The sequence below is a fragment of the Pristiophorus japonicus genome, chromosome 12, assembly GCF_044704955.1.
Source record: "Pristiophorus japonicus isolate sPriJap1 chromosome 12, sPriJap1.hap1, whole genome shotgun sequence".
Taxonomy (NCBI): Eukaryota; Metazoa; Chordata; class Chondrichthyes; family Pristiophoridae; genus Pristiophorus; species Pristiophorus japonicus.
Window position 1 is genome coordinate 105,603,354 of NC_091988.1, and position 23,181 is coordinate 105,626,534.

Consider the following 23,181-nt stretch of genomic DNA (forward strand, 5'->3'; position numbering starts at 1 on the left):
ATGGCCTACCACTGTGTTCATCAAGTAGACCAATCAAAGACAGAGATGTCACCAGGAAGACCAACTAGCATCTCTGTGGCCATGGTAACCAGGAATTGCCTAGCCAGTTTTGTGTATTAACGGGGTATAAATATGCTGAACTTTGGGGGATTCAGTGGCTTACTTTTCTCTACCATCTGGAATGGGGTTCCCGGCGTGGCTACGCGTCCGTCAACTCTCCAGGAATCTTCCAAGTGAGTGCCACGCCGCACCTCCTGAACATAACTCTCTAGGCCTCATCGCATGCCTCTGTTAGGTACAGTTTTGTCTTAGAGTCGAACGGATCCAGGACCGCGTGAATCAACGACAAGGGCTGGTAATTATATCCAGCATACACCTCTGGAAATCCCCAAGACCGCCAGCGTGTTTAGCTGCTGAGGAACAAGTGTCCAAGATGCAGGATAAGACTTGTGTGCGTATGAGGAAGCTTCCAAGTGTAGGTTCTGACCAAACCAGGAGAGTGGTTTAGTTCGAAGAGTTTCCATTATCTAGTCTTAGATTCTGGGAAGGGGGTTGGTTCAGCGTAACCAACAGGGTGGGTATTTAGTCTGAGGTTTTAAGCTCGTGTCCACAGTTACCTACTCTTTAAGCCGTAAGCGAGGGGAGTAGGAGTTGCCGTTTTGAGAGTGTAATAAAAGGAATCGCTTTTTGACCAACCTGAACCATTTAGTTTTGTCTGAGTCAATTATAATCTAATCACAGTAACTCCTTGGGTCCGAACTTGGGGGTTGTGGGGCTTGTGGTTGGTGTATAATTCGGAAGACCAACCGGGTGACATCCGCTCAGGGCCGGGTTAAACAGTAATCCCGCTGGGGACGCTGCACATCGGGAATAGGAGAAGACCTGTCTGACCTTGGTCTCTCTCTGTGTGGGATTACCCGGTAATCGACGAGCTAGGCAGGAACTATTGGCAAAAACTCCTGCCGTCCAAAGGGAAACACCCGAACCGGGGAGTTTTAAAGCATGGGTCGACTCAAGGGAGAGTCATAGATACACGGGGCACACAAAGCACCCTACAGCCTGTAAAATATTTTTGCTATTTTGTTTTATGTTCCTTGATTACTTACTTTTGTAGTTCCTCTTTGCCTTCCTAAATATTTTTTTGACTTCTCTCCTAATCTCTGCATATTCTCCCTCATCATGCCCTCCCTCCCTTGCTGTTCCTGTGCTTAGAGTATGCCTCTTTCCTTACCCTCAATTTTCCCCGTATGGTTTCATTCATCTATGGCATCTCATTAGTGTTTAGTTGTTCTTTTTTAGCGGAATATATTTTTCCTAGATTCTGTTGAACACTGTTTTAAATGTTTCCCATTGCTGTTTGCCAATATTGTTGTAGATTTTATTCTCTCAAGTTCTATTCTCAGCCTCCCAAAATCAGTTTTTCTCCAATCTATTACCCTGGTCTTATGTCCTTCTCAATTATTATTTTAAAGCACATTATATTACGATCACTGGTGCCTAGATGTTCCCCTACTTTTACTTCTCTTACCTGCTCTGGTCCATTCCCCATTACTAGATCCAATAGTGAATCCTCCTTTGTTGGGCTTTTTACATATTGGGTTAGAAAGAAGTCCTGTACACATTGTAACAACTCCATTTCCGTATCCCTTTTACCTTCTGTCCAATTAATATTGGGTAGTTTAAATCCCCTGTGATGATTATTCTATGTTTTTTTTAAACTTATTTCCCTAATTTATTTGCCAGAATCCTGCAGTGAAATAGTTGTGTCTTTCTCACAGCACCATTCATTCTTTTTTTCCAAATCTTTTTTCCCTTTTAAGAAATCACCAGCCCATTCAATATCAGATATTAGACAGAAGGAGGGTAGACAGCGAGATTCAACCAGGTCTAGCCTCAAACGCTGGGCCAGATCTAGACCTAGCTCCAACCGAGACATGGGTCCAGGCCCAGCCCTAGGCCAGTAGGCCTATTCCCAGCCCAGCCCTCAGCCCAAGCTTTCTTTTTTTCAGGCTTATATTTCTCTTCTGGTGGTTCCATATTTTGGTTCTTTTTACTTAAAAAATATTGACCCTGTTATTTATAAAAATAAACAGTCCTATTTTGGAATTTCAATGTAGTTATAGAAGCGACCTTCACTATGTACACACTCTATTGATCCAAGCGCATCATATGAGCCCCTCAGAACCTCCTGTTGAGAGTCTGAGCGTGTGAACTATTTCTGGCCCTCAGTCTGTCTCCCTGGGCAGACCAGATTTGCTCTTTGCCAGCTGATGTACAGTGATACTGACATTACAATCATAAATCTGCTCAAATATCGGGGGAGTGGATTGACTACAATCACCAAGTGAGGGCAGTCACTCAACCACAGGAAGACAGGTCATGGAGCAGATACATGTGTGACAGAGTTCCATTTATAACAGGGTTTGTCAGTAGCTTGAGGGAGGCTGCGATCACCCTGCCCAGGTTTTGCCAGAGAGCTGGGCACGGTGCACTGAATTACATCTTGGTCCCTCAGCTGGGCATGCCACAGAAAGGCTGCAGCTGGTTGCAAATGGTTATCGTATACGGTCAGTTATACAGAGAATAAGGGAAGAGTACTCACTAAATGGAAGTATTTTTCAGTGTCCAAATCCTTCACTGTAAAACAATTAAAATGGGTGATAATTTAAAGCACACATTTAAACAGGGTCCACTCAAATTTAAGTTTAACAACATTTATCATTCTACAGAGGCAGTTCCTTCAAGAGGAATTGAACAAAGATGAAAGAATAAAGGTTGCTTGATTTTCATTATTGCTACACATTGCCAGGATACGGGTGGAGCAGCAGGTTGCCAGGATACGGGAAGAGCAGCAGGTTGCCAGGACACGGGAGGAGCAGCAGGTTGCCAGGACACGGGAGGAGCAGCAGGTTGCCAGGACACGGGAGGAGCAACTCTTTTGGTAATTTCGATGATTGATGGCAATTGCCATCACCGATTAAAAAGGAAGCAAGTGCCCCCTTCCTAAAAGGAACACAACTAATAAAACTGTAGCTTAAACCCAAATTAATGGAAACTTAACAAAATAAATCAAAATTCTATTTTGGGGGGGGGGGGGGGGGGTGTGATGAAGCACTCCAGTCCCTCCAGTGCCCATAGTTGAGGAAGGAGGTATGTATCCCAATCCTCTGAAATCTTTGGGAGTAAGAGTGAGACACTCCCCAGACTATCTCCTGTTTCTCCTCACAGCCAGTTTCAGAATGAGACAGGCAGAGGCCGGGCGTGGCAGGGGGGGGGGGGGGGGGGGGGGGAGAGAATATCTTCAAAAACAGGTTGCACTTTTTGAATAGTATATGTACCTGCATTTACCCCATTGCATACAAGAACAGGAACAAGCTTTTCAGCCCCTCAAGCCTGTTGTGCCATTCAATTAGATCATGGTTGCTCTGTACAGGTTGAGTGTCCGGAATCCGGAAAATGTTCCAAAATCCGGACATTTTTTTTTAAACCGATTACCGCTGCGAGTTGGGCCTCGGGAGGGGAAAAACACCAAAAAAAAATTCCAAAAAAATTACATTCTGAAATACGGAAATACAGAACAGCCTCCGTTCTGAGGTTTCCGGATTTCATACGCTCTACCTGTATCTTAACTCCAGCTACCCACCTTGGTTCAATAACCCTCCATACTGTTAGCTAAAATTAAAACGCATGGAATTGAAGGCAAATTGGTTAGATGGTAGAAGACAGAGTCGGGAAAATGGGTGTATACCTGTATTCGAATTGGAAGGAAGTGACCGGTGGTGTCCCACAAGGATCTGTGCTGGGGCCTTAACTATAGACTATAATTATGAATGACTTAGATAATACAATAGAGAGCCGTATATCCAAGTTTGCCGATGACACAAAGATTGAAGCTATCGTCAGTAGTGTAGACAGGAGCATAAAATTATAAATAAGCATTGATAGACTAAGTAACTGGGCAAAACTGTGGCAGATGGATTTCAACGCAGATAAGTGTGAGGTCATCCATTTTGGACCAAAAAAGAATAAATCTGAGTATTTTTTTAAAATGAGGAAATGATGAAAAGCTAGGAACAGTGGAGGTCCATGTGCACAGATCACTAAAGTGTAGCAGTCAGGTACAAAAAAATAATCAAAAAGGCAATTGGAATGTTAGCCTTTATAACTAAAGGGCTAGAATATAAAGGGGGGGAAGTTTTGCTGGAGCGATACAAAGCCCTGGTTAGACCATACCTGGAGCACTGAGCACTTCTGAGCACCACACCGTAGACACTGGCCTTGCAAGAAGTACAGCACAGATTCCCCAGAATGTTACCAGGTTTAGATTAGGAGGAGAGATGACATAAACTAGGTTTGTATTCCTTGGAATACAGATTAAGGGGTGAATTGATTTAGGTGTTTGGGACTTTGAAAGGAACTGAGAGAGAAACTTTTTCCACTGATGGGGGTTGAGGACAAGCCAGGCCGTTGAGGAGAGAAGTTAGGAAACACATCTTCGTGCAAAGGGTGGTAGAAGTGTGGAACTCTCCTGCAAAAAGCAGTAGATACTAGTTCAACTAATCATTTTAAGTCTGAGATTGATAGATTTTTACTAGCCAAGGGTATTATGGAATATGGAGCCAAGGCAGGTGGATGGAAATAAGATACAGATCAGCCATGATCTCACTGAATGGTGGAACTGATTTGCAGGGCTAATTCCCACTCCTTGTACGAAGCAGTGCTTCTCGACATCACCCCTGAATGGCCTTGCTCTTATTTTAAGGTCATGCTCCTTGTTCTGGACTCTCCCCACCAGAGGAAATCGCTTCTCTCTATCTGCCCCATCAATTCCTTTAATCATCTTGAACACCTCAATTAGATCACCCCTTAATCTTCGATACCAATCTTCTGCACTATTCACAGACCTGTATTTACCCCTCTGTATGGTTCTGTAACCCTTCATATAACTAAGCCTTGGAGTTTAGGCTTCAGTCAAACATACCTCGTCCCAGTGTGCCGTCCCACTTGTCTTTCAAGCTCATGGCTAATGAGGCTCCATCAGGGACCTGGAGACAGTCGAAAGGTCAGAAGTCAATATGGTCATGACTGTGTCCAGCCAGCGTCTAACAATCACATAACACACACCGACACAACAGCCACCAATAGGGCAGCTCTGACCATTAACCTCCTCCGGTCCTCACCCAAATGAAAACATTTCTACCACCTTCTCGTACTTTCAACCACAACTTGCATTTATATAGCTCCTTTAACGTAGTAAAACGTCCCAAGACACTTTATAGAAGTGTTATCAAACGATGTTTGACAGTGAGCCACATAAGGAGACATTAGGGCAGGTGACCAAAGTTTGGACAAAGAGATAGGTTGATAGGAGCATCTTGAAGTAGGAGAGAGTTGGAGAGACAGAGAGGCTTAGGGAGGGAATCACAGAGCTTAGGGCCCAGATGGCTAGAAAAGTTCACGGGGTTGGGGGTAATATATTAGCATGGATAGAGGATTGGCTAACTAACAGAGTACAGAGAGTCGGGATAAATGGGTCATTCTCTGGTTGGCAACCAGTAACTAGTGGGATAACTAGGATCAGTGCTGGGACCCCAACTATTTACAATCTATATCAACGACTTGGAGGAAGGGACCGAGTGTAACATAGCCAAGTTTGATGACGATACAAAGATGGGAGGAAAAGCAATGTGTGAGGACACAAAAAATCTGCAAAAGGACATAGACAGGCTAAGTGAGTGGGCAAAAATGACAGATGGAGTATATTGTTGGAAAGTGTGAGGTCATGCACTTTGGCAGAAAAAAAATCAAAGAGCAAGTTATTATTTAAATGGAGAAAGATTGCAAAGTGCCCACAGTACAGCGGGACCTGGGGGTACTTGTGCATGGAACACAAAAGGTTAGTATGCAGGTACAGCAAGTGATCAGGAAGGCCAATGGCAAAGGGGATGGAGTATAAAAGCAGGGAAGTCGTGCTACAGTTATATAAGGTATTGGTGAGGCCACACCTGGAATACTGCGTGCAGTTTTGGTTTCCATATTTACGAAAGAATATATTTGTTTTGGAGGCAGTTCAGAGAAGGTTCACTAGATTGATTCTGGGGAAGAGAGGGTTGACTTATGAGGAAAGGTTGAGTAGGTTGGGCCTCTATTCATTGGAATTCAGAAGAATGAGGGGTGATCTTATCGAACCATATAAGATTATGAGGGGGCTTGACAAGGTGGATGCAGAGAGGATGTTTCCACTGATGGGGGAGACTAGAATTAGGGGGCATGATCTTAGAATAAGGGGCCGCCCATTTAAAACTGAGATGAGGAGGAATTTCTTCTCGGAGGGTTGTAAATCTGTGGAATTCGCTGCCTCAGAGAACTGTGGAAGCTGGGACATTAAGAAATTGTCTATTTCTGTCTTAAATTTATTCAAACGAGAAGGGGATAAGGGGTTATGGGGAGCAGGCAGGGAAGTGGAGCTGAGTCCATGATCGGATCAGCCATGATCGTATTAAATGGTGGAGCAGGCTCGAGGGGCCGTATGGCCTACTCCTGTTCCTATTTCTTATGTTCTTATGGCTGAAAACATGGTCGTCAATGGTGAGGTGAAGGAAGTGGGGGATGGGCAAGAGGCCAGAATTAGAGGGGCGCAGAGATCTTGGAGGGTTGTAGGTCTGGAGGAGGTTACAGAGAGAGATAGGGAGAAGCTAGGCCATGGAGGAATTTAAACACGAGGATTAGAATTTTGAAATTGAGGCATTCGTGGACCAGGTGCCAATGTAGGCTAGCCTGCACAGGGGTGATAGGGGAACGGGTCTTGGTGCAAGGTAGGATGCGGCAGCAGAATTTTGGATGAAGATAAGTTTGGAGGGTGGAAGATGGGAGGCTGGCCAGGAGGGAATTGGAATAGTCGAGTCTGGAGGCAAGAAAAGCACGATGAGTATTTCAGGAGCAGATGGGCGGAGGCAGGCACGGAGTCGGGTGATGTTAGAGGTGGAAGTAGGCGGTCTTGAAGGTAGTCAGGATAGTGGGGTTGGAAGCTCAGCTCAGGGTCAAATAGGACGCCGAGGTTCAGACTGAGAAGGTGGCTGGGGAGAGGGATGGATTCGGTAGCAGGAGCTGAAGACAATGGCTTCAATCTTCCCAATATTCCCAATTGAAAGAAGGAAGCCCGAGGTCTATTCAGGACCTGTTAATTTGCAAAGAACAAAAATAAGGCTTAGAAAAGGTTGAATGCTGGAAGTACATAGCAGGTCAGTCAGTTTCTAAAGGAGACAGACTGAGAGATCAGTCCGTGTCTGAGGGAGACTGGGTGGGTCAGTCAGTGTCTCAGGTAAACAAACTGGGGAGATGGGGAGGGGGTGTGGGGGCGGTCAGTAATTGTCTGAGGGAGACTGGTGAGGGGATCAAGCTTGTCTGTAATGTTCTATTGGGGAAAGTAAGCTGACAACATTCATTTATGCTTAAAAAAGAACATTTAGATGAGACAGTTACACTCACAAATCGGTACCCCAGCAAAGGCCAGCACCTGCAAGGGTGACGGAGAAACTGTGGCAAGAACTCTCGCTGGCTGTTTCTTACCTTGCAGTGGGCCATGGTATTGAGTTTCTTTCGGCCATCCTCTACAAGGGAGGTGTTGTCCAGGTCTCGCAATATGCGGCTGTCACTACTTGACGCAAACCACTCTACCAATAAGAAATGGGAGATTTGTCAGAATTAAATTCAAGCTTGTGTGTCAAACACACCATTGGTGGGTCATCATCCAGTGCACCTCTCATGTGTCTTTGGCCCTGGGACCGACACACACTGCACCGGGCCCCCTGGGACTGACGCACACTGCACCGGGCCCCCTGGGACTGACGCACACTGCACCGGGCCCCCTGGGACTGACGCACACTGCACCGGGCCCCCTGGGACTGACGCACACTGCACCGGGCCCCCTGGGACTGACGCACACTGCACCGGGCCCCCTGGGACTGACGCACACTGCACCGGGCCCAGTCCCTGGGGCTCAGACTGTGCCCAGACTGAGGGGCCGGTTGTGCTGTCAGAGAACCGAGAGAGGACCTCGGAAATGATCTTTTCAGGTGGAGAGCGAAACAATGGACATGTTCTCGCTCTGTCCCACTTTATTTAACAAGATATACACACGATAAATCATTTACCCAGATCCACATCTTCCACTCTGGGCCACTGGGAGAAAGGCAAATTCTTGTAAAACCCTTCGAGAATCTTCTCCTTGACTTGGCTGACGGAGTCGCTGTCCATGACCCGGACCGTGATGGAGTCCATGCCGTACACTTGGAAAGACACGTTGAGGTTCTGTTGGAGTGGAGTGACAGAGAGATGCCACATCTTTTATATTGGCTACATTATGCTGGGGTAGGAGTGAGGGGATTGTGGGGGAGGCATCAGACCTTCTGGCCTGGGACCTGGGCTTGAATCCTGCCCAGACTGATGGGATGACCTTGGGCTGGACCAGTTAGAGGTGACTTACGTATATCAAGCACTGGATTTCTATTCTGGGGCGGGTGAGGTTTGGGGTCTTCTGCCCCTTAGAAAATTTTAGAATAATAGAATCATACGGCACAGGAGGCCGCCACTGGCCCCATCGTGCCTGTGCCAGCTCTTTGTAAGTGCAATCTAATTAATCTCACTCCACCTGCTCTTTCCCCATAGCTCTGCAAATGTTATTGCTTCAGATATTTATCCAATTCCCTTCTGAAAGTTACTATTGAATCTGCTTCCACCACCCTTACAGGCAGTGCGTTCCCGATCACAACAGCTTTGATTTGATGTGTTTTGCAGCATTTGTAAAAGATTTCTGCTGTGTACATTTTTTCACAGGAGAGAATATATCCCACTGAGCTGGACCAAGTGAAGCAGGCACATTGTAGTACACTATCAATTAATGAACTGCCTTCTTGAAAAGGAATGAGGCGATTGGTGTCTAGAAGTGATTAAACATTCAGCCACAAATGTTGCAATGTTTTTATTTAATATCCCTGTCCCACTGTAGTTAAATTATCAGAAAATGGAGATTAGGGGGTGGTTCCCTAATATCACCAACAGTCATATCTAGCTAAAGTATTCTCTAATTATAAAATGTTAAATGGGAACTCTCTGTAAACTTGTCACTCTGTAATTACACTCTCCTGTCAGCGAGGCCACTTCAGCCCCTAGTCCCAGACTCAGTCCAAGCCCAGGGCCCAGAAGTACTCTGTAAATGTTCCAGTGTCCCCCTGCACTCTGCTGGTTCTATATCTTACCATGGGTTTTGCTTCAATATTCTCCCGTAGGAGCCACTCTTCATTGAGGGTGTAGCGAGCCTTCCCTGTAATGGCGTCCACCGAACCTTTGTTAATTTGCTGCTTCATGGCGCACAGTAACAAGAAAAAAGGCTCACCCACGGTTTCCTGTAACACAGTGAGAGACATGGCTCGGTGTAAATAAACTGTTATATACAGTCGCGCAGTCCGGTGAGTCGCACGGTACAGTGTCGCGGTGAGTCACTATTGACTATTGGAGATCCTTGACATGTTATTATTGATGATTAAGATCCATGGGTTTACAGCACATGGGTGGAAGGAAAAGACGCAGGGGAAGTTTGCCTTTCTGAGCCGAACTCTCCCATACGTGTCCACAGTCTGAAACAGTCCCATCCCAGGTCAGTCAGTAGTTAGTCCTAGAGCACTGAGTCCCCACCGGCTATTGGCAGCCTTTGCTCAATGAGTCTGAGAAAGAATGATAAGTTAGTAGGGAGAGGCAAGGGCTGTACACTGGATCCCTAAGCATTTGGTGCAGGATGGGATAATCCAGGACCAGGGGCAAGTGTAGTGTGTTGGGCAGAAACAGGTGACTTTGGACCAATGGTTCCCAAAGCTCTCCACCACTGGGGGTTTCCTTGTGTGGTGTCAGGGTCCATTGTAGACTCATTGATGGAGACTGATTGCTGTCACTAGGCAATAACTCCATTATCATTGTATCACGCACCTACCAGGAGGGTAGGAGGAGAACTAGATGGACTGTGGTCTTTCTTCATCTGGTGATTCCTGTGTATTCATCTACCTCCAGGGGAATTGTGTGCTGTTGGGGGATGGGTGAGAAAATCTGAGATGGTTCTAAGGTGGTGGTGAAGCCAGTGGGCTTGATGGGAGATAACACGCAAGGGTCAGGATGCAGACCCTACCTTGAGGAAGCTGTACATGCAGATGGACATCCAGTTGGTCAGCATCTTCTCCACCACTGACTCTGTTCTCCGCAGCATCAGCTTGGGGTTCTTGGACGCAGAGGCATCGATGAGGTCCACCAGCAGGTCCTTCATGATGCTGGTGTAGTACTCCAGCTTGCCGTGCAGTGCGATGGTCAGTAAGGATGCTAGGTTACACCTGGTGGGTAAACAGCACTTTCTGCATTAGGGCTTCGATCCAGGCCCGAGAGGCTGAAACACACTCAAGCACCCGGAGTTAAAGAGGGGGAAGTCGGCTTGCGTTCTTGCATCTAAGCGGCAATCAGTGAGGGTAATTGCGACTTAAATGTAGAATGATACAACACAGGAGGCGGCCCTTCGGCCCATCGTGCTTGTGCCGGGTTTTTGAAAGTGCTATCCAATTAGTCAGTCCCCAGCTCGTTTGAAAGTTACAATTGAATCTGCTTCTACCGCCCTTTCAGGCAGTGTGTTCCAGATCACAACTCGCTGCGTAAAAACATTCTTTGGTTCGTTTGCCAATTACCTTAAATCTTTGTCCACTGATTACCGATCCTTCTGCCACTGGAAACACTTTCTCCTTATTCACTTTATCAAATCCATTGAAGATTTAGAACACCTCTATTAAATCTCCCCTTAACCTTCTTTGCGATATCGCCCAAAGTCAGAATGAACCAGAGTGACCCCCTCCCATATATGGACATTGGATGAGGATAGGATCGAGGTAGGTTGTGAGGGCAACCCCCCCACCCCCCACCCAGACACTGACATTCGCGCTCTAAACTAACGGGGGAGCTGGGTGACCACAGCAAGTTACCACATTCATGCGAGTCAACCGGTGATGCGTGCTGACCTCATCCAACAGGCCCAGAGGAATGGGTGCCAATCACAAGAGAGGCAGCGAGAGAGGGAGGGAGGGCAAGGGAGTTCTGTCAGCCTGTTTCTTGGGACCCTTGGACAAAGGCAGCTGCACAGGGGAGGCTTGTCATGCACCCGCCACCCCCTGCCATGGGCAACTGGGAAAAGAGGCAAGGGGGCACGGGCTAACAAACAGTGCGAGATGTGGCATCAAACGGTTTGTGGCCTCCCTGGTGCCAGGGTGAGCGAGTAAATGGTGTGGGAGGAGAGGGAGAGGAGCCAGTGATCATGGCTTATGGAGGAAGTAATGACATGGGACAGGGATGGTGTGAGGAGGTAGGTTCAAGGTTAAACGGTATGGCCCCAATATAGCTCTCCCTAGGGCCTGGGAAGGCCATTTCTCAGATGATGGAGATGAGGTGGTGAGGGTGGAGAGCCGTTACTTGCACTAGAACAGATTCGCTGATCTTCTTCAGGGGGAAGCGGAGTGTGATATGTTAATGAAGTGGGCGGGATGTTCTTGGCTCTCCTCTTTCGCACTTCAGTCTTTGTAACCCAGGGTCCCATTACCAGGGGCACCCCAACAAGGTGGGCCTGGTGTTCAGACCTCAGTCACATCGCAGCATCAAGGGGAGGGGGAGGGCCAGGCCGCGAGGAGGTGGGTGGGGGAGAAGAGGGGGGGGCAGGCCACGAGGGGGTTGGGGAGGGCCAGGTCGCAAGGGGGCACGGTGGGGTGGGGGGGGCAGGCAGGCCGCGAACGGGGTGGGGGGGGCAGGCAGGCCGCGAACAGGGTGGGGAGCAGCAGCAGGTGGAAGGCCTTGAGCACAGAGCAGATACAGAGCATCCGGAAAGGAGGGCAACAAAGGAAAATGCCAACAGCTTCAATAATATCCTTGTGGGAAGAGAACCTGCCAGCCGTACCCTCGCTACACACTTCACTCTGAAGTGACCTGGCAACTGCCCATTGCCACCGTCCCAGGGCAATGAGGATGGGCGTTAAATGGGGTCGTGCCAGCGAGTGTCGCCCCCGAGATACATACCTGTCTCTCACCGCAAAATCCTTCTGCTGTTCCAGTGCGTGTACAAATGTAATGAGAAAGTGTTTGTTGCTCAGCAGCAGCGAGAACAAGGCGATCCCTTCCTCCATGTTCTGCCGACAGTTTTCAGGAATCTAAAACACAGTGAACAGGAGTTCGAAGAAAGACAGGTGAGAGAGAACAGTACAAGGAGACCCAGAGTATGGGGTCAATCCCAGAGTGTGGCCCCCCACCCCCCCCCCCCACAGTACGGGGTCAGTCCCAGAGTGCGGTCCTCCCCCCGCCCCCACAGTACAGGGTCAGTCCCAGAGTATGGCCTTCCCCCCCCCCACAGTACGGGGTCAGTCCCAGAGTGTGCCCCCCCCCCCCACAGTACAGGGTCAGTCCCAGAGTATGGCCTCCCCCCCCCCCACAGTACGGGGTCAGTCCCAGAGTGCGGTCCTCCCCCCGCCCCACCCAGTACGGGGTCAGTCCCAGAGTGTGCCCCCCCCCCCCACAGTACGGGGTCAGTCCCAGAGTATGGCCTTCCCCCCCCACAGTACGGGGTCAGTCCCAGAGTGCGGTCCTCCCCCCGCCCCACCCAGTACGGGGTCAGTCCCAGAGTGTGGCCCCCCCCCCACCCCCCACAGTACAGGGTCAGTCCCAGAGTGTGGCCCCCCCCCCACCCCCCACAGTACAGGGTCAGTCCCAGAGTATGGCCTCCCCCCCCCCACAGTACAGGGTCAGTCCCAGAGTGTGGCCCCCCCCCCACAGTACGGGGTCAGTCCCAGAGTGCGGTCCTCCCCCCGCTCCACCCAGTACGGGGTCAGTCCCAGAGTGTGCCCCCCCCCCCCCCCCCCCACAGTACGGGGTCAGTCCCAGAGTGCGGTCCTCCCCCCGCTCCACCCAGTACGGGGTCAGTCCCAGAGTGTGCCCCCCCCCCCCCCCCCCACAGTACGGGGTCAGTCCCAGAGTATGGCCTTCCCCCCCCACAGTACGGGGTCAGTCCCAGAGTGCGGTCCTCCTCCCGCCCCACCCAGTACGGGGTCAGTCCCAGAGTGTGGCCCCCCCCCACAGTACGGGGTCAATCCCAGAGTGTGGCCTTCCCCCCCACCCCCCCACAGTACGGGGTCAGTCCTCCCCCCCCACCCCCACCCAGTACGGGGTCAGTCCCAGAGTGTGGCCCCCCCCCCCCCAACCCACCCAAGTACGGGGTCAATCCCAGAGTGTGGTTCACCCCCGCCCCCCTCCCCCCACCCCACCCAGTACGGGGTCAGTCCCAGAGTGTGGTCTCCCCATTACGTAGAAACATAGAAAATAGGTGCAGGAGTAGACCATTCGGCCCTTCGAGTCTGCACCGCCATTCAATAAGATCATGGCTGATCATTCCCTCAGAACCCCTTTCCTGCTTTCTCTCCATACCCCTTGATCCCTTTAGCCGTAAGGGCCATATCTAACTCCCTCTTGAATATATCCAATGAACTGGCATCAACAACTCTCTGCGGCAGGGAATTCCACAGGTTAACAACTCTGAGTGAAGAAGTTTCTCCTCATATCAGTCCTAAATGGCCTACCCCTTATCCTAAGACTGTGTCCCCTGGTTCTGGACTTTCCCAACATTGGGAACATTCTTCCCACATCTAGCCTGTCCAGTCCCATCAGAATCTTATATGTTTCTATGAGATCCCCTCTCATCCTTCTAAACTCCAGTGTATAAAGGCCCAGTTGATCCAGTCTCTCCTCATATGTCGATCCAGCCATCCCGGGAATCAGTCTGGTGAACCTTCGCTGCATTCCCTCAATAGCAAGAACGTCCTTCCTCAGATTAGGAGACCAAAAACTGAACACAATATTCCAGGTGAGACCTCACCAAGGCCCTCTACAACTGCAGTCAGACCTCCCTGCTCCTATACTCAAATCCCCTTATATGAGGGGTAATCTTATAGAAACATTTAAAATAATGAAAGGGATAGACAAGATAGAGGCAGAGAGGTTGTTTCCACTGGTCGGGGAGACTAGAACTAGGGGCACAGCCTCAAAATACGGGGGAGCCAATTTAAAACCGAGTTGAGAAGGAATTTCTTCTCCGAGAGGGTTGTGAATCTGTGGAATTCTCTGCCCAAGGAAGCAGTTGAGGCTAGCTCATTGAATATATTCAAATCACAGATAGATAGATTTTTAACCGATAAGGGAATTAAGGGTTACGGGGAGCGGGCGGGTAAGTGGAGCTGAGTCCACGGCCAGATCAGCCATGATCTTGTTGAATGGCGGAGCAGGCTCGAGGGGCTAGATGGCCTACTCCTGTTCCTAATTCTTATGTTCTTATGTTCCTAATCTGCCGCCATTTAGATAATATTCAGCCTTCGTGTTTTTGCCGCCAAAGTGGATAACCTCACATTATACTGCATCTGCCATGCATTTGCCCACTCACCTAACCTGTCCAAGTCACCCTGCAGCCTCTTAGCATCCTCCTCACTGCTCACACCGCCACCCAGTTTAGTGTCATCTGCAAACTTGGAGATATTACACTCAATTCCTTCATCTAAATCATTAATGTATATTGTAAAAAGCTGGGGTCCCAGCACTGAGCCCTGCGGCACTCCATTAGTCTCTGCCTGCCATTCTGAAAAGGACCCGTTTATCCCGATTCCCCGTTTCCTGTCTGCCAAACAGTTCTCTATCCACGCCAGTACATTACCCCCAATACCATGCGCTTTGATTTTGTACACCAATCTCTTGTGCGGGACCTTGTCAAAAGCCTTTTGAAAGTCCAAATACACCACATCCACTGGTTCTCCCTTGTCCACTCTACCAGTTACATCCTCAAAAAATTCCAGAAGATTCATCAAGCATGATTTCCCTTTCATAAATCCATGCTGACTTGGACCGATCCTTTCCAAATGCGCTGCTATTTCATCCTTAATGATTGATTCCAACATTTTCCCCACTCCTGATGTCAGGCTAACCGGTCTATAATTACCCGTTTTCTCTCTCCCTCCTTTTTTAAAAAGTGGTGTTACATTAGCTACCCTCCAGTCCATAGAATCCAGAGTCAATAGACTGTTGGAAAATGATCACCAATGCATCCACTATTTCTAGGGCCACTTCCTTAAGTACTCTGGGATGCAGACCGTCAGGCCCCAGGGATTTATCGGCCTTCAATCCCATCAATTTCCCCAACACAATTTCCCGCCTGATAAGGATATCCTTCAGTTCCTCCTTCTCTCTAGACCCTTGGTCCCCTAGTACTTCCGGAAGGTTATTTGTGTCTTCCTTCATGAAGACAGAACCGATTGGTCTGCCATTTCTTTGTTCCCCATTATAAAGTCACCTGAATCCGACTGCAAAGGACCTGCGTTTGTCTTCACTAATCTTTTTCTATTCACATATTTATAGAAGCTTTTGCAGTCAGTTTTGATGTTCCCTGCAAGCTTCCTCTTGTACTATTTTCCCCCTCTTAATTAAACCCTTAGTCCTCCTCTGTTGAATTCTAAATTTCTCCCAGTCCTCAGGTTTGTTGCTTTTTCTAGCCAATTTATATGCCTCATGCTTGGATTTAACACTATCCTTAATTTCCCTTGTTAGCCATGGTTGAGCCACCTTCTCCGTTTTATTTTTACTCCAGACAGGGATGTACAATTGCTGAAGTTAATCCATGTGATTCTTTAAATGTTTGCCATTGCTTATCCACCCTTTTAAGTATCCTTTGCCAGTCTAATCTAGCCAATTCACCCCTCATACCGTCGATGTTACCTTTCCTTAAGTTCAGGGCCCTAGTTTCCGAATTAACTATGTCACGCTCCATCTTAATACGGGGTCACACAGTGCAGTCCCCCCAGTACGGAGTCAGTCCCAGAGTGCAGCCCCCCCCCCCCCCCCGCGCAGTACGGGTCAATCCTAGAGTGTGGACCACCCCCCGCAACTCCCACCACCACAGAGTCTGCCTCGAATTTCACTTTCACATTAAAGTCAGCGCCGCTAGATCCAGAGTCACATCAATATTGTGCAGCGATTCACCATTTGAGCCTCACCTTCCAATCATGCAGCAGCAGTGGGTGCGTCTCTGGAGGGGTCCTGGAGATGGCAGCTACACTGGACTGGGAGTTCAGCTGATGGAAGCGTTCAGGGGTCCTGCTCTCACAATCGATCGAACACTGGAACACAGGATTGCGCTGGCTGAGTATCAATCGGTGGACAATACAGGCACTGAAAATGCATATTCTTTATCTTTAGAGTAAATCTGCTGTCTCTAGTTCATATTGAGTCTGTGACATCAAATGGTTAATCACACGGGGGAGGGGAAGGGGTGGGGGGGAACTGGAGAAAGAGGCAGGGGAAAGTGAAGGAGGAAGTGAGGGGGAGGTGGACAGGAAAAAGAGGAGAGAGAAGTAAAGGAGGATTTGAGGAGAAGTAGTGAGGAGAGATACCCTCTTGTGGGTGGGTGGAGAACCTGTTGAAGGGGGGAGGGGGGGGGGGAAAAAGAGAGAGAGAGGGGCAGCTAAGTGCAGAAAGTACTGAGTAACAAGCGTACAGAATGGCAGGTAATGCAAACGCACTCACTTTGGGAAAGAAGGTGCGAATGACAAAGTATCTGTACTCCAGGAAGGGGATACCCTGGCTGCGGTTTAACTCTTTGGTGAGATCGGTCATATCTGTCTGCAATTCAGCAAAACCTGCAGCACAAGGGAAGGATAGTAAGTAAGTACAAGCCCCTTGTCAAATAGACAGAAAAACACTTGCATTTATGTAGCGTCTTTCACAACCTCGGGACGTCCCAAAGTGCTCTCCAGCCAATAAAGTACTTTGTAATGTAGGAAACGTGGCAGCCAAATTATGCACGGCAAGCTCCCACAAACAGCAATGTGATAATGACTAATGTTTCAGTGATGTTAGTTGAGGATAATTATTGGACAAGACACCAGGAGAACTCCCTTGTTGTTCTTCGAATAGTGTCATGGGATCTTTTGCGTCCACCTTGAGGGGTAGACGGGGCCTCGGTTTAACGTCTCATCCGAAAGACGGCACCTCAGTACGGCACTGGAGTGTCAGCCTGGATTATGAGCTCAAGTGACTGGAGAGTGGGTTGAACCCACGACTTTCTGACTCAGAGGAGAGAGTGCTGCTGACTAGCCAGAGCTCACATCAAATGCATCTGAACTAAACTGTAATCTTTCCAAGAACTCACCAACAGAAACTAGAAGGACGTTGGATTGTCTTTACTTGTACTGTACAAATGGAATGAGTGGTTTAAGGTAGACTGTTGTATCTTACCTTGCTTCTGTGTATTATTCTATATGTAAATAAATCTAAACAAGTCGTTTAGCCTACACTGTGTGGTCTATCTTCTGAGGTAATGAAAAAACCATGATGCACATCGCACGTATCTTTAATGTAATGGAAGATTAATTGTTGAAGCTGTGCTATGCTAACTCGCATCAAGTCAAGAATAAAAATGCAAGTCCAGGTTTGTCAGAGAGTTAATGGGAACTGTTGTACAGCTATTTCCACAGGAACATGCTTAAACTGTGAACCCGTACCTTTACGGATCTCCTCCCTGATCTGAGCCTCCATCTCTTCCATCTGAAGTAGGGTCTTCTGGCGATATCGTTCTGCTCGACGGCTCTTTGTACAGAAGACGACCAAGGCTGGAAAATACAAGGACAGACAGACTCTCAGGCTGATGAAGGTCGGGGCCAGGTAACGGAAGCTGCTCAGACACGGAGAGGGGGCGGGGGCTGCCACTCACAAGCAGCTGGTGCGGTGCAGCCAGCTTTGTAAAGAAAAGAAGAATAGCGAGGACAACTCTGGAGTAATCAACTCTGGATCTGGCAAGGGTGGTTTCCTGTTCCTATTTCCTCCCTTTCCGTAGGAACAGGCAGAGACCATTCAGCCCCTTGAGCCTGATCTGCCATTTAGTTAGAATTCTGACCTGCACCTCACTTTTGTATTCTGACTGAAATACTAGCCCACACGTTTGTCAGAGCCAGAGATGATTACGCCAGAGTTGTCCTCGCTATTCCTTCTTCCCTTTACAAATTGCAACTCGCCCCAAACAACCACCTGCATTTACACAATGCCTTTATCATTCAACATGTCCCAAGAACAGAAGATCATAAGAAATAGGAGCAGAAGTCAGCCATTTGGCCCCTCGAGCCTGCTCCACCATTCAATATCATGGCTGATCTGATCATGGACTTGGCTCCACTTCCCCGCCCACTCCCTGTAACCCTTCACTTTTATCATTCAAAAATCTGTCTATCTCACCTTAAATACACTCAATGACCCAGCCTCCACAGCACTCTGGGGCTGAGAATTCCACAGATTATGACCCTCAGAAGAAGTTCCTCATCTCAGTTCTAAATGGGCGACCCCCTTATTCTTAAACTATGCCCCCTAGTTCTAGATTCCCCCACGAGAGGAAACATTCTCTCTGCATCTAGCCCCCTCAGGATCCTATACGTTTCAGTAAGATCACCTCTCATTTTTCTAAACTCCAAGGAGTTTAGGCCCAACCTGCTCAATCTTTCTTCATAAGACAATACCTTCATCTCAGGAATCAACCTCGTGAACTTTCTCTGAACTGTCTCCAATGCAAGTATATCCCTCCGTAAATACAGAGACCAAAACTGTACGCAGTACTCAAGGTGTGGCCTCACCAATACCCTGTACAGTTGGAGCAGGACTTCCCTGCTTTTATACTCTATCCCCCTTGCTTTTAAAGGCCAACATTCCATTTGCCTTCCTGATTACTTGCTGTACCTGCATAGTAACTTTGAGTTTCATGCACAAGGATCCCAGATCGCTCTGTACCATCGCATTTTGTAATCTCTATTTAAGCAATAATTTGCTTTTTTATTTTTCCTACCTCAGATTTTCCATTATACCCGAACTGCCGAATTTTTGCCTAATCATTTAGCCTGGTTAAATGCCGTTGCAGATTTTTTGCTTGGCCTCACAATTTGCTCTCTGACCTATCTTTGTATCAGCACATTTGGCTACATTAAACATGGTCCCTTCCTCCAAGTCATTAATATCAACTGTAAATAGTTGAGGCCCCATCACTGCTCCCTGTGGCACCACACAAGTTACAGTTTGCCAACCTGAAATTACACATTTATCCTGACTCTCTGCTTTCTGTTACCCAATCCTCTATCCACGTTAATATATTATCCCCAAACCTTTGAGCTCTTATCTTGTGCAGTAACCTTTTATGTGGCACCTTTCTGGAAATCCAGATACACAACATCTACTGGTTCCCCTTTATCCACCCTGCTTGTTACATCCTCAAAGAAATCCAGCAAATTTGTCAAACATGATTTCCCTTTCATAAAACCATGCTGGATCCACTTGACTGCATTATGATTTTCTAAATGTCCTGCTACTGGTTCCTTAATATTGGACTCCAGCATTTTCCCAACGACAGATGTTAGGCTAACTGGTCTATAGTTTCCTCCTTTTTGACTGCCTCCTTTTTTAAATAGTAGTGTTACATTTGCGGTTTTCCAGTCCCTGGGACCTCTCCAGAATCCAGGAAATGTTGGTAGATTACAACCAATGCACCCACTATCTCTGCAGCCACCTCTTTTAAGACCCTAGGATGCAGGCCATCAGGTCCAGGGGACTTGTCCACCTTTAGTCCCATTAGTTTGCCTAGTATATTTTCTTTAGTGATAGTGATTGTTTTACGTTCTCCCCCGCGCCCCCTTCATTATCAATAATTAGGATGCTTTTAGTGTCCAATACCGTGAAGACCGATACAAAATATTTCTTCAAAGTCTCCGCCATTTTTGTTTCCCATTATTAATTTCCCAGTCTCATCCTCTAAAGGACCAACATTTACTTTAACCACTCGCTTCCTAAGACACTTGAGGTGTAAGGAAATCAGGCACTGAGCCAGGAAGGCAGAGGGTGTAAGAGGTAAACAAAGGCACATTCTCGAACTGCGCATTACATCCTATTCCACATAAACATAGAAACATAGAAAATAGGTGCAGGCCATTTGGTCCTTCGAGCCTGCACCGCCATTCAATATCATGGCTGATCATACACTTCAGTAACCCCTTCCTTCTTTCTTTCCATACCTCTCGATCCCTTTAGCCGTAAGGGCCACATCTAACTCCCTTTTGAATATATCCAATGAACTGGCCTCAACAATTTTGTGGTAGAGAATTCCACAGGTTCACAATTCTCTGAGTGAAGAAGTTTCTCCTCATCTCGGTCCTAAATAGCTTACCCCTTATCCTTAGACTGTGACCCCTGGTTCTGGACTTCCCCAACATTGGGAATATTCTTCCTGCATCGAACCTATCTAAACCCATCAGAATTTTAAACGTTTCTATGAGGTCCCCTCTCATTCTTCTCAACTCCTGTGAATACAAGCCCAGTTGATCCAGTCTTTCTTGATATGTCAGTCCCGCCATCCCGGGAATCAGTCTGGTGAACCTTCGCTGCACTCCCTCAATAGCAAGAATGTCCTTCCTCAAGTTAGGAGACCAAAACTATACACAATACTCCAGGTGTGGCCTCACCAAGGCCCTGTACAATTGTAGCAACACCTCCCTCCCCCTGTACTCAAATCCTCTCACTATGAAGGCCAACATGCCATTTGCTTTCTTAACCGCCTGCTGTACCTGCATGCCAACCTTTAGCGACTGATGTACCATGACACCCAGGTCTCATTGCACCTCCCCTTTTCCTAATCTGTCACCATTCAGATAATAGTCTCTCTGTTTTTACCACCAAGTGGATAACCTCACATTTATCCACATTATACTTCATCTGCCATGCATTTGCCCACTCACCTAACCTATCCAAGTCGCTCTGCAGCCTCATAGCATCCTCCTCACAGCTCACACTGCCACCCAACTTAGTGTCATCCGCAAATTTGGAGATACTGCATTTAATCCCCTCGTCCAAATCATTAATGTACAATGTAAACAGCTGGGGCCCCAGCACAGAACCTTGAGGTACCCCACTAGTCACTGCCTGCCATTCTGAAAAGTCCCCATTTACTCCTACTCTTTGCTTCCTGTCTGACAACCAGTTCTCAATCCATGTCAGCACACTACCCCCAATCCCATGTGCTTTAACTTTGCACATTAATCTCTTGTGTGGAACCTTGTCGAAAGCCTTCTGAAAGTCCAAATATACCACATCAACTGGTTCTCCCTTGTCCACTCTACTGGAAACATCCTCAAAAAATTCCAGAAGATTTGTCAAGCATGATTTCCCTTTCACAAATCCATGCTGACTTGGACCTATCATGTCACCTCTTTCCAAATGCGCTGCTATGACATCCTTAATAATTGATTCCATCATTTTACCCACTACCGATGTCAGGCTGACCGGTCTATAATTCCCTGTTTTCTCTCTCCCTCCTTTTTTAAAAAGTGGGGTTACATTGGCTACCCTCCACTCGATAGGAACTGATCCAGAGTCATTGGAATGTTGGAAAATGACTGTCAATGCATCCGCTATTTCCAAGGCCACCTCCTTAAGTACTCTGGGATGCAGTCCATCAGTGATCCACAAAAACAGCACAAGTAGAGTGCCAGGGCTTCATGCATTGGGTCCTCATCTGAACCTTGGCCCAGTCTCTGCTCACAGTGACCCGTGGCTACCAGCATCATTCCAGCAGACGCTCCAGACTCTGCCAGGCCCTCACCAGCACCCGCCTCTGGGCTAATGACAGGAGTAACAAAGGAACAGCAATAGGAGAACCAGCCCCGCCATTCAGTCAGGTCCTGGCTAATCAGTACCAGGACACCAGAGGCAGAGTTATTTCTGGCACTTAAGATAGGACGTAGAGAGGGCGGCAGCCAAAGGATTTGCATCAACCCACTCGGTGAATCAAATTTCATTACAAGACCATGAACTTCTCTTTAATTGCCTCCAACTGAGGAGCAGATGGAGCCCTAGTGTGTTTCACATGCACTAAATGCACACGATAAGTAAGTGTTCATTTCTGATCTTTCTCACATCCACAGTCCAGGCTGAAGTGATCTTACCGATGGCACAAGCCAGCAGCAATACGACACACACCACGATCGAAACTCACGATGGAGGTATCGCTCTCTCCCAACTGCACCATCGCTATCGTCTCATTGTATTTACCCACTCGCACCTGCAACAGAAGCCACACAGGCAGGTGATCACCCAAGGGACACAACACATGTCGGAGGGGGAGCGCCGCACTGTCGGAGGGGCAGCGCCGAGGGAGCGCCGCACTGTCGGAGGGGCAGCGCCGAGGGAGCGCCGCACTGTCGGAGGGGCAGCGCCGAGGGAGCGCCGCACTGTCGGAGGGGCAGCGCCGAGGGAGCGCCGCACTGGTCGGAGGGGCAGCGCCGAGGGAGCGCCGCACTGTCGGAGGGGCAGCGCCGAGGGAGCGCCGCACCTGTCGGAGGGGCAGCGCCGCACTGTCGGAGGGGCAGCACTGATGAAATATTAAACCCAGTCTGCTCTCTCAGTTAGACGTAAAAGATCCAATCACATTATTCAAAGATGTTCCTGAGAGTTCTTGGCCAATATTTAGTCCTCAACCAACATCACTGAAACAGATTATCTGCCATTATCTCAATACTGTTTTCAGGACTTGGCTGCTTGGCATTTCCTGCATTGCACTAAATGTTTGTTACTATCTGGACCAGAAGGGTTGTGGAAGTGCACTCAATAGTATCTTTCAAAATGGGAACTGGATAAATATTTGGAAAGGAGTATTTGCAGGGCTATGGGAAAAGAGCAGGGGAATGGGACTACTTGGATAGCTGTTTCAAAGAGCCAGCACAGCACGATGGGCCAAAAGGCTTGACTCTGTGTAGTATAATTCTATAATTACAAGAGTGACTACACTTCGAAAGTGCTTTATTGGCTGTGACGTGCTTTGGGACACAGTAATGTTGTGAAAGGTACTGTATAAATGCAACAACTTCGTTCTTATTTGTGTCTAATCCCAGCAGTAGCTGGCCTGAGAAGTTCTTGCTGGCACTCCGCGGTGCAGTGCAGATCTCCAGCACTGACACTTCTCACCCGACTGGCGTGAAACAGCCCTAAATACAGGAGAGGTGAAGGCGTCCCCGTGTTGAGGGCCAACACTTACCGTCTTTTCCCCATTAC

At 48.1% G+C, this 23,181-nt stretch overlaps 1 protein-coding gene across 1 annotated transcript in view; it reads right to left on the reverse strand.

Annotated features, from left to right (window-relative positions):
- Nucleotides 1-23,181, reverse strand: part of plxnd1 (plexin D1) — a 94,412-nt gene that overhangs the window by 26,977 nt on the left and 44,254 nt on the right. The window contains 12 exon segments of the mRNA XM_070895833.1: nucleotides 2,603-2,637; nucleotides 4,982-5,045; nucleotides 7,570-7,673; nucleotides 8,154-8,310; nucleotides 9,258-9,404; nucleotides 10,178-10,376; nucleotides 12,094-12,224; nucleotides 16,101-16,223; nucleotides 16,630-16,742; nucleotides 17,607-17,714; nucleotides 22,077-22,122; nucleotides 22,124-22,192. Coding sequence (XP_070751934.1) covers nucleotides 2,603-2,637; nucleotides 4,982-5,045; nucleotides 7,570-7,673; nucleotides 8,154-8,310; nucleotides 9,258-9,404; nucleotides 10,178-10,376; nucleotides 12,094-12,224; nucleotides 16,101-16,223; nucleotides 16,630-16,742; nucleotides 17,607-17,714; nucleotides 22,077-22,122; nucleotides 22,124-22,192 — 1,296 coding nt within the window.